The sequence below is a fragment of the Vanellus vanellus genome (genome assembly GCF_965231255.1).
Source record: "Vanellus vanellus genome assembly, chromosome: 4".
Classification (NCBI taxonomy): domain Eukaryota; kingdom Metazoa; phylum Chordata; class Aves; order Charadriiformes; family Charadriidae; genus Vanellus; species Vanellus vanellus.
This window is the reverse complement of record NC_138909.1, coordinates 4,304,063-4,322,013: the sequence shown is the minus strand read 5'-3', so window position 1 is coordinate 4,322,013 and position 17,951 is coordinate 4,304,063. Positions and strand designations below refer to the sequence as shown.

The 17,951-nt window shown below is 40.6% G+C and overlaps 1 protein-coding gene across 1 annotated transcript in view; it reads left to right on the top strand.

The window, feature by feature from the left end:
- LOC309670961 (bifunctional heparan sulfate N-deacetylase/N-sulfotransferase 4) overlaps nucleotides 1-17,951 on the top strand; it is a gene marked incomplete at its 5' end in the record, with an annotated part of 84,789 nt that overhangs the window by 42,824 nt on the left and 24,014 nt on the right. The window contains 2 exons of the mRNA XM_082482104.1: nucleotides 2,378-2,563; nucleotides 4,237-4,365. Coding sequence (XP_082338230.1) covers nucleotides 2,378-2,563; nucleotides 4,237-4,365 — 315 coding nt within the window. The remainder of the gene's footprint in view (nucleotides 1-2,377; nucleotides 2,564-4,236; nucleotides 4,366-17,951) is intronic.

Genomic DNA, 17,951 nt, shown 5'->3' with positions numbered 1-17,951 from the left:
GTAGGAAATTGTTTCTTAGAATATATGAGAAAATATACTCACTAAAGGCATCTCCCATTTTGCCCAACAGCTTAGATTCAAATGTATGCTCTTCCTTTTAACACATTAGTTCTCAATCCCAAACTAAATTTAATAACAAATTGAGAGGGGAAAAAGGAAAGAGAGCAACAGAAATCACTAAAAGAAGACATATTTAATTTACTCAAGTAAACTGACCAAAGAAAATCTGATTTGTTAGTTGTTTCTTCTTAAAATCATATTGGGTACCTGAGTGACTGTCATGTATTTGTGTGATGAACTACGTAGTGTGCAGGTTTTATTCAGAGGCTAATTAGCTTTTTATATTGAGAATTTATGAAAAGCTGCCTTATTTTATTTGTGAATGGCAGATTACCATTTTACCATTCTGTTGCTATGGCAATACCAGCAGCAAATAGTAAGTAGGTAAACAGGATTTTACATGTATTCATCCAGATACCTACTTTTGGACATTCAGAGCAGTGTTCATTATCTAGCTCAGGACACATTTGTCTGTATACTCCCTAACACAGGTTTGGTGAAGGTTTTAGATTCAAGTTAATCCAGTATATTTAAGTTAATACAGTGTATTTGACAGCGTGAGCATCATAAACTACTCAGAGTAATAAATGGCCATTTTTTTTTTTCAGAAACCTTTAGATATAGCTTTTTCCTTTATATATGTTCATGGCAAAAAAAAAAAAAAAAAAAAAAAAGAGAAAGAGTGATTCAACACTTCTTATAGATCTGTTCCTCATTTCACCCTTAAACTGACTCATGCCTTTCAGGTATGTAACATTAATAAGCAGAAATTACATTTTGCTCTCAGTAAGTTACAAAATAGTGAGTTTGGGTTTCCTTTTTTTTCCCCAAGATCAGCCAGTAACCTAAGATGTTTACTAATAAGGAATGAATAATTTTAAGTGGTTGCATTATGTGATGTATGAACAAGTGTTCCCTACAGATTTAACTTAATTTTTGTCAATGAACCAAAAAAGCCTTTCCTTGCAAAGTACTTGAAGATGCCCAGCAGATCCTGCTGTTCCTGGAATTAAAGGAATCAACAATTCTTGGGTAATGTGGGCAAGAGGAAGGACAAAAAAAAAAAAAAAAAAAAAAAAAGCCATCATCTCATGTTTTAGCCACTGCCCTCTGAACATCAATTTTATTTGAACAGAAAACAGCTGATGTATCCTGTAGTACTGGGAGTAAAATTAATTCAGTAAACACTTGAAGCGCAGGAAGGAATGCAGGGAGAGCCACAGCAGCAGGATGCCCTGCAACCTGGAGATGCTGTGGGAGAGTTTAAAAGGGCTTTTACTGGGACCTGCTGGAACTGAGCCTGGACAGAAGAGGCAGAGCACAGCCTTTTTTTCTGCCGGGAGCTGATAAACGCCGGATGCATTTCTGAATAGTCAGTCACTCAGACCAATGAAACTAATTGCTTCATTTTCACATGTATAGCTTACGCTTCAAATAATTTGCTCTCTTTTAAATATATCCCCAGCTATAGATGTGGTTATCAGGCCTCGTCATCAGATGGGGTTTTCAGACAGCCCACGCTAAGTCGGGAACGGGAGGGATGAGGAGCAGAACAAAGGCAGGAGAGCGTCAGGAGAGAAGGGAACATGCCCAGCACGCTCGCAGTTAAGCTTCTTCCTTAATTCCTTCCGCCTGCACGTTAACTATCTCATTGTGCCATTGGAAGATTTTTCAAGATAACCTATAGATTATATTCATGAAAATGCAAGTTTCCTCATAGAAACCGAGCTGAATAAATATTTACGATATGAAAAATATGTCTAAGTCCAGCTTTTTGTGCTACCACCTTGTACCATGGAAAAAAAAATATAAGCTGATTCAGAACCTATAGAGGATTTTTTTTTTTTTTTTTAATCAGGAAGGAATCTTGCTCTTATTTCAGAAATAGGAAACAAAAAAATCACACATATGTCACTGCAACTTTTTTTCCTTTATCTGTTTACTGCTCTAATGCTGTTTGATAGCTTAGTAAATAAGCAGCATCAGCTTACCAGATTACCTTTAAAAAGAACCAAACAGGTAGGATGCATCTTAAGATACACACAATGTGTAATGAACAGGCAGGCAAATCTATTCCATGTAACAGTATACGCAACGTAATCCAAGAGGATCATTTATCACTCTGCAGTTATCAAACTCTAATTCTAGTTCCCCTCATCTCCCCTCCATTTTTAGCTTGTGCTAAATACAAACAGATACAAGTCTGTCCAAGGACAGCAGCTTCCCTGATGCCACTGTCTGCAGGAGAAATAAGCTTTGAATAATTCCATGTTCTTTTTCTGTTCCTAAATGTATTCCTCCCTCTGTTGTGTCGCAGGAGCACAGCATACCAACTGATATGGGGTACGCGGTGGCTCCGCACCACTCTGGGGTCTACCCAGTTCACATCCAGCTGTACGAGGCCTGGAAGAAGGTCTGGCACATCCGAGTGACCAGCACAGAAGAATACCCACACCTGAAGCCTGCACGGTACAGACGGGGCTTCATCCACAATGGCATCATGGTACACTGCATTTCCATGCTTCATAGCAATAGTTTTAAGCTATTCAAAAGTATGCTATTTTTACCAAATACTTCAAGTTTTACAGCAAGCATTAAAATTCTCTGTGATCGAGGATTTGCAAGGATGCCAAAACAGTGCATTTGTTATGCAGCCAGATTTTGGTTTTTTTTTTAAAAAGTCACATGAACTCAGGCAACTGCAATTGTAATCCTCAGAAACTAAATGTACTTGTAGTCCCATCAACTATCAGAGTTATAAATGCATACTTCAAAATTCATTAAATTGCCTAAGACCTATGTTTCAAGGTCTGGTTCATCTTTATGCATGAAAGGATTAGAAATCCACCACCTGGGAAGCTGAGCAGGTGGAAGTAATTTCCTCCAGCAAGTATGACACTGCTCTGAGGCTGAGGTTTCCTTCCAAGCTTTGCTTCTGAAACTCCCAGAGCCAGGGACCCAACACATGCCCGACTCCTCCGGACCAGGCATTTGTGTGAGGAGAGAGAAGGTTCCTCACATACACACTTCAACTGCATGAAGGGCAGGAAAACGTATAAAATTATTTGGCCCATCTTACCAGCCAGCTGCAACCCTATAGATAGGTGAAACACAAGAACTGAATATGCGTAAGTGGAGTTCAGACATATTTCAAGGGCAGGTCCTGGGATGCTTTAAAGTCCCAGCTGACTTGAATATTGCCTACACATGTAAAGTCAAAACTCCCTAAACAAACAACATCTTAATCAAAACCAAGAAGTTACTGCAGAGAGTCAAATTACTGTTGGAATAGACTCAATTTCAGCAGCGCATTTACACATGTATTAAAATGCTCTGCTGCAGGTAGGTTTTATTTGTTGTTCTAACCAAGTAGAAAAGCAAAATCACTGACTGGAGGGAAATAAAAGGCCTTCCTCAGGTGGATTATGTCTCTGCGTGGATTAGGCAATACCCATATGCTCTGAGAGTTGTCTCTACCAGACTACCTAGCTAAAAACGTAACTGAAATATCTAGTTCTCCAAGATGAGCTTGTTTTCCCACTCCTGCGAGCTGGCTGGTTTTGGACACACAGCCTCTTGATTTGCAAAGGGACAGGGAGCTGACCTCAGGCTGGTCTCACGCGAGCATCCCACTTGTCCTGGACACATTTCGCAAACAGGAATGAGGGGCTCAACGTGGTTTTTCAGGACTGGGGAAAGTATAAAACAAGAGGTCTTTTGTGGTCCTCAGCCTTGAATACAAATTCAGTGTTTCAAGAACAGCAGGATTAATTGCCTGAGATAAAGATGGCCAGGAAGCAGCATATATCTGCTAATAAACTAACCTTGCTAAGGGAGGAGAGGTTTGGCTTTTTGTTTTCTTCCAAACGGCAGGAAACAAACACTTATTATGAGTGTCTGAGCTGAATAAAGCAGTCTGCAGGAAAGCTCAGCCCGTGTGTGTGTCAGCTTTTCAGAGCTGGCATCTGGAAGTCTCCCACATCTGCTGGACCGCCCTTTCTTACCACCAGAGTACAAAAGGCAGAAAGGAGCCCATAAACAAACATGCCAGAGCAGAGAGGCAGAAAGGGTTGCTGGTTTGTTTCTTTGAGTTGCTGGAGGGATTTGGGTGGCTGTGCCAGGGTAAGTTTCCAGAAAGAAGTTAATGTCACAACAGCACTGTTGTTTTGTTCTCAGGTGCTCCCTCGACAGACCTGTGGCCTTTTCACTCATACTATTTTTTACAAGGAATACCCTGGGGGTCCTCAGGAGCTGGACAAAAGTATCCGAGGAGGTGAACTCTTCCTCACTATTCTCCTGAATCCCGTAGGTACCTCCTTTTGCTATTTTTTGGACACGCTGATTAATGGGGAGGAGGAAGGGAGGAAGGGATGGAGATCAGTTCTCTTGTTTGGGAAATAAAATTCAAGACCACTTGCTCAGAGATAAGAAGCGATTTTAGAGGAAAGGAGCAAAATGTTTTCTGCTAATTTCTAACTACAACTCTGTGCAACAAGTTACTGGAAAACGCATTAATTTCAGCTTCATACCGTTTCCCAACCTGACGCAGGGTCCCTGTGAGACAGTAGTGCGCTGACTGGTCTAACTGAGACTGAAAGAAACCAGTGAGGGTAGAGAAAACTGATCTTATCCTGATTTCCTTTTTTCCATAAGCTTGGCTCCTCGGGCACTCCTGATATCGCTCGGTCGAAACCCCAGGGCTCAGGCCTGATATCATTCCCCCACCACTGGCTCTTAAAACTAGGTTTTGTGCAGCTAAAAAATACCCCAAGCAGTACACAGCCTTCTAATGAACATTTCTGCTTTGCTCAGTGCTGCATTTCCTTTTCTGTCAACAATACACGAACCATAAACTATATATGTGTGTGCGCACATATAAACAACCTATATATGTATAAACACACACATATATATGGTTTAATCAGAAGTGCCACAGACTTTAAGGATGATTTTTAGAGCTACCACACAATTTTGCCTCTTATCTAATAAAGCGGTCTGAGCTGCGCTGCGCTAATATACACACACACCCCTATGACAACACAATGTAGGTGAGTACATAGGCGAGATCTGGGTTAACAAGGATGAAGGAGCAAAGCTACCTGACTGCAAATGCTGTATTTTGAAGTCACAGAACAAGTCTGATGCCATTTAAGACAGCAGCCTAGAGGTGGAAGGAGGAAGGACAAGAACAAAAACAAAATCATATGTCAATTATTTTTTGTGCCATTGTCCTCCCTGCTTCCTGTTCCACCCAAGCAGGCTATACTACTTGTAAGATAAATGTCTTGTGTCTTGCCAGGTGGCCTAATTTTCAGTGGTTTACAGTACTCATTGGCTTCCCTGCAGAGTTACAGAAACTTCAGGTGGAGCTAACTCTCAAATGCAGGTCACTTTAGACACCTAAATATAGATTTTGTTTTATATAAATTAGGTGAAAATTTTGGCTGGGGAGCTAAGTTGGCATCTGAGTCAAAGATTCAGTGGGCTTAAAGAAATGGGACATTTCCACTAAGAATTTTTCTGTACCATACCCGTGACACCTAATTTGAGAATAAGAAATATCTCTGTTCTTTATCCCATCTCTCCCTTACCTGCAGTTCTCTCAGGCTGGCTTTTCTTCCCACAGTTTCCTTAAGTGTAACTTGGCTCATCACTGGCTTGGGATACTGCTGGAATTTATCCTTAGCTTTACCATACTTTGATCAATACCTGTGCACCTCTCACTTATCTGAAGATTTCCTCAGATTTAGGTAATGCAGCAGTCTGTAGCAAAGTATGTTCTTACTCCATGAGAGCTGCTTAGAATTAGAGAGCTTGACCGTTGCTCAGTCAATCACCATGACCAAGCTTGTGAGCATGCTCAGGCCACCCTGACTTCCTCCCCTGCAACTCACCTTTTCTCTAATTTCAGTTTTTTCTTTGTAACTGACAATAAATGAGCAAGAAGGCACAAGCTCACAGTTGCATATTAGAAATTTCAGCCTTTGGATCTTTTAAACAAATGTGTCCAAATGTTCTTTCCAAAGACAGGGTGAGGGTATGGGGAAGGATAGCTCTTCAGTTAATCTAAGAATTATTTTAAAGGCTATTCTTGAACTCCAAATGAAATCAGGTAAGCCTATGCCACCATTTATTACACTCTCCGGAATTCATTAGCCTGGGCTCTCCAGAAAGCTCCCAAGCAGGACCAACATCGGAGATGCTGGAGCATTTTCCTTCTGAGAGCCCTAGCACCCCCAGCTGCTCATGCCAGCCCTGCAGGAGGTTTTCCCCAGCCAGGTTAAACCACTTCCCCCAGAAAGGGACAAATCACTCCCTAGATAGGTCCTGCAGCACAGATGGGTGCTCTTGGTGCCCCGCCGAGTGTGACACGAAAAAATGTTGAAAGAAGCAGTTCAACCATCTGCCTTTTATGTTTCAGGAGCAATGCAGCAGAGACAGGACCTTTCCTAGCAAGGCAATATGTAAGGGCATGCAAAACACTCTAGATTAAATCATAGAATGGTTTAGGTTGGAAGGGACCTTAAAGATCATCCAGTTCCAACCCCCTTGTCATTGACAGGGACACCTTCCACTAGATCAGGTTGCTCAAAGCCCCGTCCAACCTGGCCTAATCGTGCATCTGTGATGTTCATGACAGAGCTAGAAGATGGTCTTCCAAAGAAAAGGGAGAGGGAAAAAAGATTTTCTTTGATTTTCTTCAGTACATGAAGTTAATTGCTTTGTCCAAGCTATGTTCCAATAACTTGAGAGTGCAATATATATTATTGGGTGGTATTTAAAAAGAACAGCATTTCTATACTGTTAATGTTTGATTCCCCCCCTCCCACTTTTAAGATTTTCTATCTTTACCTCATCAAAACTGATATTTTACTGACTTAAGCGACACAAGTGAAATACTGACATGCACTTTCCCAACTCTGAGTTAAGTATGAATCTGTTCCAATATAAGTGCTTATTCAGACAGGAAGAAATATAATTTAATCATGTGTGAGCTGAAGTAAGATATTCTGCAAAACCCCGCCATCATTCAAGTCAGGTTGGTACACTACCCTATGAAATATGCACTGACTGACAACAGTAAAAGCAAAAATCTAGCCTTATCTCAGAAGGAAACTGATGTGAGTAGGAAACAAAATCACCTATATTCATACACCATTTTTATTTTTTTAAATACCAAGCTTGGACAGCACAGAAATGAACAAATGGGAAGACCTTTCTTTTATTCAGCATAAGAGAAATTTTTGGTGGTGAATTTGAACAGTTTTACAGATTACTATCTAAAATCTATGGTATCTTCTGAAAAGGATCAATAGAGTGCCTACTCCACTGGCCAATTGCAAATTCAGTTGAATAAAAAAAATATGCCTTGAATGTGATGTGTTCTCCAATCTGGCAGCAGTGCTTACTCGAATAGCAATGAGAGACTTCCCATCTTGCATCCTAGAAGCTCTCTGCACACCTCTGCTCATTGATAAGCTTCCTTAGTATTTGGATATCAACATATGCAGTTCAGGGCTTTACCACAAGCAATACAGTGTAAACCAACACATGCACTCTGGATTATGGACAAGAACAACTGTCTGGAATGTGAAGGCTTTTCCAAAACCCTAAGTTAAAATTTTGTTGCTGTTGTTGAGTCATACCGAATGAGATGCCTAACGTAGTCCATGGATAGAAAACATATCCACTAAATAAATCCTAACCAGAATGCACCATCCCCGCTAGCATGTAGGCTGCTTTACACATTGTTGCAGTTACCCTACTTCAAGTTTTGCAGGAAAGGGATTGCCTGTACCATTGTTTATTTTTGCATTATTGACATTTTAAAAAAATATTTTTCATTTACTCTTTAAAAACACTTGTCAGACCCTTTCCTGGCGCGCAGGACATTGGCAGAAACAAAGTAGTTCCTATTAATTCTACTTCCACGTGGTTGCACAAGTCTTTTGCTCACCAGGCTGGGGTCTCAAGTGGGTACGCACACTTGGCACCAGCATTAGTGTAAATTATGTGCATACAGCAAGAGGAAAGGGGAACCTCTTCTGGAGGGCGAAGATGCTATAAAACTATTTCTGCTTGCAGAAAGAGAAAGTACACATGCGCACTCTCACAGTGCTGCCAGGCTACCATGACAACTGAAGTTACATATAAATTATGTGTTTTATTACCATAAAAGACCATATTCCAGAGTCCAAGATTGAGTTAGAAATCTCCTTATACAGCTAGTTATCTGCCTTGTGGTGCGCGGGGTTATTTACTACCCCTGCCCGGTTCAAAAAAGCACAGGAGCAAGAACAAAAAGCAAACAAAAAAGGAATAACTGGTTTCACAGAGCCCATTCTACAACTACAGCAGACGATCTTTTTGTTATTTTATGAGGTACCTTCTTGATCATCAAGTAGGCTAGAAGTTAGAAGAGGACTTCTGGGTTTGTGGTCTCATTTCTGTGGATTTTTTTAGTCCTTTTGCCATTTTTTAACATTGGTATGTTTCTGTAGATGATCTTAACAATAGCTGGGCAACAACACTTGCTTACTCCAATAGTGGATACAGAGGAGCAGCATACTCCACATCTCATACCCCCACCCACACAGCATCGCTGCTGTAAGGCATCTCCTACCGCCACGTGGAAATGACTGAAGCCGTTGGAGCACTAAACCCAAAAAACTTCTCTCACTTTGAGTTTGCCTTGTTGAAGAGACCTGTAGGTGAATCTATTGCTTGTTACGAAGTAGACTAACAACATCAGCTAAACAAGCGCAAAGAAGTGCCGCCCAGTTTGGCTCCTCTTTCCCTTTCACCATCCGGCACCAGCTTCCTTGCCTGATCTTATTAGTCCAACAGTTGCCCCTTTACACCAGCCAGTACCATACATATTCACTAGTTAGAGAGGACAACGAGTACAGCTGAGAACAGTTCGGTTCATGTCCACAGTCACTTTGAGGCAAGGCTTCCAGAAATGAAAAGCCATCCTTTACGCTCCAGTAAATAGAATTATTACAGGTTTCCCCCACACGCAGACTTCAAGACAGTCTTTTTCAGACTGTTTCAAATTTTAGAAAATGCCTGGCCTGGATGATGTAGACCAGGGTTTCCAGGCACAAAGCAGTGACTTGATTTATAGTTGTGTGTTTAAAAGGATTTCGGCAGTGAAGATGGGTTGAAAAAGATAGCACGGAGCAGCTCCTGTTTCCTCACACTGTTAAAACATCAACTTATAATCTTTTATCCCATCTCCCCAAACAAGTGCAAGTAGGAACACAATTTAAATAATCAAGTTTGGATTAAACATTTTTTTCCCCATTAGTTTGATTACTGAAGCACATTTCAAGAATAATTAAATGTGGGGAAGCAAATTTACTAAATAGGAATAATGTATCAGATAGGAAGAACTTATTTACAACTAATTTAGGGTCGGACTGCAACTCTCTTAATGGCGAGCAGTATCATTGGCATTGCAGTACATTGACTGCAACGCAATTTCTTCTCTGAGTATATATTCCACATACTTCAGGTGAGAAATTCCCAAAGGGGCCTTGGCGGGCAGCAGGTGGGAGATAATGAAGTATTTGAATTAGGTAAGGAACCTGCAACTACATCTTGAAAAAGACAAGAACTGAGTATCTGCTAGGCTTTCCTAACTTCAGAACGTGCCACCAGTGAAGGCTACCGGCAAATTCTCTTTTATCCCCTCCTGAGCCTTGACAAGCAAGCGGTTTACAGAAACCCTATCCATTACCCAGGTTGGAGTTAGCAACTTCAGCAAATGTATTACAAATAAATATTAAGCTCATACACCAAAAGTGTTTGCATTTCTATGAAGCAATACCACATAGATGGTTAAATTAGCAAATGCCCGAGTGACATCGCATTAGGATAAAGAGTTTGCAGAGAGATTGTCGAGGGGATCTTCCAATGGATTTTTTTTTTTTTTAATGGCTTCTACTGAAAATTTTGTGGCTCGGAGATATTTTCACTTTCTAATTTATGAGTCCTAAAGATGAGTCATGTCTGGCAGAGATGATTTAGTAGTATGCAGAGAAGGGATAAATTCCACCAAGACAGACAGGAATCAAACCAACTTTCCTTTGAGTTTTAATGAGGGTTACAAGAATCCCAGCCAGACCTTGCCAGGATCCAGCTAATGCAGAAGGCTGCTCAAGCCTAGGGTTTGGGGTTATTCTTTGCATAAACACTTCAAAGCAAAGCTCATTAAAGTTAGTGCAAAAAGTCTCAGTGAACAGCATAGGTTTGAAATAAACCTAAATAAGTGCAACTCTTTCAAAAGGTACCGATCCAACTCCTCTCTGAAGGGTTTCATTCATTTGGAGGCTTAGAACAATAACAAGGAGCTTCAGATGTATTTACAAATAAGAAATACACATACAGTTTGGGACAGAAAATGAGACATTACTGTGGCTGTTGGAGTTTTCCTTTACTATTTGATACAAGAAAAGCAATGAAACATTCAACTGAAATATTTTTTTCTCCCTTGCTAGACCAAAGCTAGCTGTTCAATCAGTGCTGTGTTATTATCAGGGATGTTATTTACTTTGTGGTTTGACAAACAATATCAAAAATGAGTTATTCACTAAATCCTAATTAGGACAGAACTCTTAAAAGTTGTAGCATCAGAACTTCCATGTCAGTGGTGGAAAAAGCAACAAAACCACCACAATCAGTAGAAATAAGCAAGGGAAGAGGAAAAAACCAAAAACAGACAGACATCTAAAACTTCAATCAAAAATGTAAAAGAGCTTTACGAAACTGCTTTTGTGCCTAATCCAATTTTGATGGTAAAATAAAACTTTTTTCAAGAGTAAGAATCTTGCCACGGTGCTGTGACAGCACATATTTCTCTATTAATTGTAGTTAGATCTTAAAACAAGAGATTACATTACTACTCAAGAAAGTATGTTGCTACTCAAGACATATCTTCAAAGCCAGGAATTTAATACCAAAAAGCATCAGCCCAGAAGAATATTACGTTCTTAACCTGAATATAACACTGCCCAGCTATGTAAATGGGATAGAACATTTTCTGGCTCTGACCAACATTCTAGCAACCCCATCCCTTGTGAAAAAATATTTAGGTTTTCTGCAGGTGTACAGCATTCCACTGCTTCCACAGAAAAAACAGTCAACTTAAGACTTTTTAAAATTTATTTACTTTTTAAACAATTTAGAACAGCATCATTTCCTTTTCCTCTCTTCCTAGACCTTGCCAATTCTTTATAACCTTTATACAGTGCTTTGAGGTGCTTTCAAAGATTATTTCTTTTAATGTTTGCTTCACTGGGTTACATAACTATAAAAATATTTATGGCATTTCAAGGAGTTAAATGTTTAGGTCATTTTCAACATTTTTATTCTACTTCTCATTATTGACTTAGCTTAATTGCCCTTTAGAATAACTTTATCCATTCCGAGAATGTATCAGTAAAAACCCCCCTTCCTCTTTGTTTGCTTCACCGCTACTGTGCCGTATTCCTTTTCTTTGCCCCTTTCTTTTGTTGTTTTTGAAATACCCTCCCATCAAACATTGACCAACTTTACACTCACTTCTGTCTTTAACATACTCAGTAGAAAAAGACAAGTTAACTGGCATTAAAAGCAACCTTAATAGGTACCGTCTTTCTTTAGAAAGAGAACTTTGGTATGAAAGCTGTGATGTGCCAATCAGAGCAACGTGTTTTCTATGGCACACTCGCATCATCCGCTATCATGAACAAACATGGGGCATGAGGCGGAGGGAGCAAATGGGATGAACAGAGTAAATTCCTTGCTTTGCTTCAAAATGTAAACCATGAAAATTTATAATTGAAAAAAATGAACACATTCATAAAATACGGTTCCCAAACTGAAACACTTTCAGCAGCAAAAAGCAGGTTTTTCCGTAAGAAAAGTTAGGGAACTCTATTGGAGTTTAATTTTAAGGAGGATTTTCCACATCCAAATGTCAGGCTCAAAACTAAGTGGGTTCAGTCCCTGTTCTCTGACCGTTGCCCTTCATTCAGTCTCCTGAGAAACGCTCAGACATATTTAAAGCATGCTTTTACAAATTGTTCTATATATCACATCTTCGGCATCCACAAGGTCTTCCAGTATCTGTTTTCTAGCTCGTCTCCTTTACTCCCCTGCTTCACAGACAATAAAGAACAGTCATAAACGTTTAACAGTCAAGATAAGCTAATAAATACAGCCCTAAATATTATCAGCCCTACAAACAAGAGTGAGAGAGTACTTTCTCCTAAAATAAAAAATCTCCTTAAACCAGACAGCTTTTTATTAAGCCAGCAAGCGACAGCACAAAAGGCACCTCAGCCAAACACTAAAACAAAAATAAGCGTATCAGGCTTGGAGAAGAACCAGCCAGACCCACTTACTTAGTTGAGTAGTCAATTAATTGGATTTACTTGCCAGTCTGGTGTATGTTTTTCTCATTATCTGCTCACCTTGAAAAGCTAATGGGTAACCCTTAATACCTCCACCCCCTTTCCTGCTCCCCTCTAGCCACATTTCGGGTCTGCAGCCACCAACCCCTTCTGAGAGACCGTGTCAAGTTAATACTGAAACCAGAGTAGTTGTAGACCTTGCTGTGTACACAAGGGCAAAGTTTCTTGTGAAGTATGACACAATCTTTGGCCACAATCAAACAGCAGAAAATGAAAGCTAATATGAGACCCCCACCACCTCAAGATATTCCCACCTCTGTTCTGGTCACGGCTGAACACAGTGAATTAAGATTGTCCATAGCCTCAACCAAGAAAGTCAGATATCCCTAGAGAGGTGGTTAAATCGAAGATCTCTACCAAGGATCAGATTGTTACTTATATCCAGCGTCTTAATTCATGAGATGTTTCTCTTTACCTATCCTTCCTTCCTTCTCCTTGTTACACACATGAACTTGGCTGGGCTAACTCTTCCTTTCCCCTTCTTCTCACAGGGTGTTTTAATTTCGTCTCCCACTGTCTCCTTGTCATAGTTCCACCATAAAGAACTTGCACAGGCCATTCCTGTATTTTATTTATATCTTCCTAAAAAAACTCTTCACTCTAGATTTATACCTGCATCACCACATAGTATCTAGAGACGCATGCATACCCTGCACAAAACAGTTTTTGTCCTCAAAGCCAACAAAATAAGACATATTTGCAACTGACACATCAAGCCATTTTTAAACTTAAAAAAAAAAAAAGTAGCGGAAAAAGGGAAAAGGTAAACAGGTCTTTAAACTCCTCTTCCTACTTCAATCAAACATCCCTAAGAAGCTTTAGCCTGAGATGAAATGTGGCATATGAATTTCAGGAAGATTAGCTTCTTTTGTGGGAATTTGGTCGTCTAGAGTGAAATTAGACTTCTGATTGAAAGGTAACTTTGAACTCAACTCAGGAGAAGCTACAGATAGTCCATAATAAGGTACATTATTATTCTAACTTCGAACAAAGTGCTCTCACACATTGTAGAAAGAGGCCAATTCTCCCTAAGTGTCATGGGACTCTCTTAATTTTGAAGGCCACTTAAATGCATTTACATTTTTAAACTCTCACCGTGACTAAAGGGTTATTGTTCATTTCCAGTCTGTTAGATCTAGATTCTGTATGTCCCACATGTGCCATACTTCGAACATTTTGTTCTTGTTTCCTGCTCTCACTCATCACAGAAACAGATGAGAATCCCACGTTATTGCTTCAGAATATGAAAAGTAAATGCAGAGAGGGGTTAATTTATACCTTCCACAAGAGATTTGGGAGTGTTATTATGAAACATCTTGAGCATTAATAATATTTTTCTTTTTATTTGCTTTGTTTCTCTGAGCATAGCTGTAGAAAGAATAAAAAATAACCTTGGGCATCATAGGAAATACGCTGCAATCCAAAAGTAATTCATAATGCAGTTCTACTAAGGGCCCTGTGAATAGAGCATCTCAGCATATTTCAGGAACAGGAAAAAGAAAGCAAGCAACCTCCCCGCTACAAAAATGTCAATACTTGTTGAGCCATAATTAGCAGGCTGCTGCCTATAGTGAAATCAGACTTCTCCAACGTGAGAAGAGGGGTATGTTCATTCTACCAGCTTAAAAGGGGGCTTTGTTATTAACCAGCTATGTCAGAATTTGTTTTAAGGGCCACAAACGTACCAAATCAAATGAAAAAAACCAGAGAGTTGGGCCTTACTCTTCTTTGTACAGGGGTCCATTAACCTGCCAGGAGAATGTAAAGAACCATTTTGCCACGTGTAAGTGAACATTACAGAGTGGCCAGATACTCGTCCCTGTAGAGAGGCGCACGGGGTTGCCATCCCAGGGGCATCCCAGCCAGAGCTGCCCGGTAAGACAGTATCACTGCAGGACGTAGTCATTAGCCTTCGCCTGAGGAAGAGGGTAGTATCTCTTCTTTATTCAGAAATATACTTACACCCCACACACGTTGGGCATCAGAAACACTTCCGTTTTCTTCCTGCCACAGCACGTACTAAGGTTCAATACAACCAATATACATTTGTTTTGAAAGATAGCACGATACAAAAGGGCCTGTATTGACAGCACAATCGCCCCTTCCCCTAAAGATATTTCCTTTTGCAACCAGAAGTCCCGTAAGCACTGATAACATGATAGAAATATTATAATACAAACATAAAAGTTGAAGCCACTTTTATCTTCCAACTCCACGTGTATGATTAAATCCACTCCAGCCTTGCTCAGGCTTTTGAATCTTTTTTTCCCCCCTTTGTACATCATTCTTTTCTCCTTCATCCCACATGGCTACCCCAGCTGCAAAGAGCTGGTATGGGAAAATATTATCCCATGGAAACTCAAGCCTTCAGCAGCATATTTAGAAACTAATTAGCTTGAAGCTCAAAGCATGAAGAAAATATTTAAATGATAACACATCTCCGTTCTTTCTGTCATGACATTTTCCTTCTTTATAAAAACTGATACTCCAACACCATGTGTTTTGGTACTTCATCAGAATTACTTCCCAGCAAGTTAGGCAATGGCAGAAATCGTAATAAATGACTGTGTGTCAACACGAGGGTTATTGGGTAAAGAGAAAAAGAATCTGTTACCTTCAAGCACACACCATACAATAATTTATTAAAGTGTCAGGAGCAGGCCTTTAAGGTAAAAATGAGCTGACTCAGAATTCTCTGATTATTGAAAATGAATCCTTAATAGAAGTAAATGGACAAGAACAAAATTTCCTTGCTGTGTTCGCCATTCAAAATTAATTGGAAAGTGGCTGATTTGAGAATATTATATCCTCTAGTGAACTGAAAATGCTGTGTTTTTTTTTCCTCTGAAACCAAGAGTGGAGAATTAAATTAACTCTGAGGTTTGTTTGCTCAGAGTAGGCCACCAAAATGGATTAATTAATCATCATTTATGAATACTCTATAACATAGAGCAGTCAGCTCTTCATAAAACTGCTAGAATAGCAACATGACAGTAGAACGGTTATAAAAACAAATGATAAATTGCCTGCATCTCCAATCTATATCAACTTGCCTGGCATTTCTTTCTTTGCAGTGTGAAAGAAAGTATCCCTGTGAAAACTCTTATTCATTGTTTATAGGAGGGCTCAACTTAAACAGGATGATTTACAGTTGTTCTACACTGTGTTCTGTGCAGGGTCCCGGACAGTAGTTTCCATGGGGAATGTCAGTATTGCTCTGAGAGACTTTACCTTCCTCTACCCAGAGGCTATGAAGTGCCATGTTAATGATAATAGACATAATTCATTCCATCATTCAAAACACAGTTACAACCAGATCTCATTTAAGCACATCTATAAAGAGAAATGTCAGAGAAACAGTCATTTTTGAACGTTTATGCAAACTAATAATCATTTTGCCCATTATTTGCCATTAGCAGATACGTGAGCACATTTCTCCCAAAGGTCAGTTGGCTCAGAGGATTATGGCTTAACTCATTGATTAGAAGAGTAAACAGAGGAAAATGATTGAAGATCCAGTTAAAAAAAAAACCTGTCACTAGGTCAGGCTACTGTTGAACTTACTGAAGTCCTGTTGACGGGACCAGAGCAGCTTGCACCTTAGCCCGGTGCATTGAACTGTCATCTGTGAAATACCGGGCTTCCTCTACGGGGTATTAACTCCGACGAGCCCCCCAGCAATGCGTCACGCACCTACAGTGCTAAAGCAAATGCTTCGTTTCTTAAGGTGGTCGGTTCACCAACCTTAAAGTCCACATTGACTTCGGGACTAGTTTCATCCCGCCTAGAAAGGTTGCCTTCCCTAGGACCTGCCAGAGCAGCCAGGGGACATCTCCAAGCTGTGAGATGACAAAATTTAACCCCAGGTCATTGCAGGGGAGAGAAATTTGACAGAGCATTCCCTGGTGACCCGCAGTGAGACTCGAGTCAAGCACACAGCTTGGCTCAAATGCAGCGTTCATAAATATTTATTACCACTGTGATTAGCTGTTTGGCAGCCCGGCCACTGCTGGCTCCCCTGGCTGAATGCTGTCTAGCTGCTTACACAGATTCCTGAGTGGCAGAATCTCCTCCTCTTCCCAGGAATCACAGCCAGGCAGGTACTACGTGCGCAGAGCAAACTCTTTCTTAATTATATCTCATCATATCCTCTGCGGTCCACATAACGAAGGTTTAATGTTGCTTGAAACATAAGCATCGTATTTAGATTTCTTCAAAGTAACGAGAGCGCTGTTTATTTCCATTAAAATAAAAGTCAAACAGGAAGACATTTTCTGACTATTTTCCACTCACACAAGTAAGAGGCCCCATAAGATATTTTGGAAATTCTGGAAAAGTAATTAGTTTTGCTGCAGAGATATTTAATCTATGCTAAAAAGTGATCCCTCCTGGATTATCTGTAATATCTACATGCTACTAAAACATGTCATTATTTAATTAGATATTAAGCATTTATAAACAAGCATGCACAAGTAAGAAAGCAAAGCTGACCCTCCCTAGAAATAAAGCCAAGCGGTGGGAAAACTTGCTGAGGGTAGAAGCAGCAAAGCCTGCAGGCTGCTTGATGGTCATGGCTCCAGCCTGAGTGCTCAGCTATCATCTGTCATCTCCCCATACACAGGGCTGTGCAACGCCAAGCAAAATATTCTCATCCACATGGATTCCAGCACTTGATTTAACTGCTGGGTTTTAGTGTTACTCACAACCCTCACCTGGATGTCCCTTCTCCTTTATAGCCCTGTTCCGTGGTGCAGAGTTTGTGGCACAGTCCCTCTCACCTGGCAGCGCCAGCTAAGAAATAAAAGCAGGAGCTCCACAGATGCAGTCAGATACCCCCACACACACACCCCAGTGCAGAGCCAACTTCATGTAGACAAATGGGCAGTAGCCCAGGGCAAGGGACTGCCCACCAGCTTAGGTAGGGCTGGCCCCAACTCCTGCCGGGGCTGCTGAAGGCAAATCAAGGTATATTAGGTGATGGCCATTGCTTCCTTCAGCTGCAACATTGCAGCCCTCAAACATGAGGCTTTCCTCCGGCCCCAGCCCGCTCTCCTGCGCAAAGAAAGGGCTGACCCTCTTTCCCCCTCCTCACAGGTGCTGGGCAGCACTAATTAGCACCATTCCCCTGCAGTACCCATGGAGAGGTTTAGATCCAGCATTCACCTGGACCTGAGATTCAGCAAAATGATGCAGCACCAAGGATCAGGCAGTCTGCTGCACAGGACATACCGGTCCTAAAAAGGAGACAGCCATAAGATTTCTTGTAAGTGCCCAGTGTCACCCTCTTCCAGTTGGTGTATCTGTTGCTTCTTGTAGCTTAGCAATTATATTTTAGAGTAACATAATTCCATAGAATCGTTTAGGTTGGAAAAGACCCTTAAGACCATCAAGTCCAATCATAAATCTGACACTGCCGAGTCCACCATTAAACCA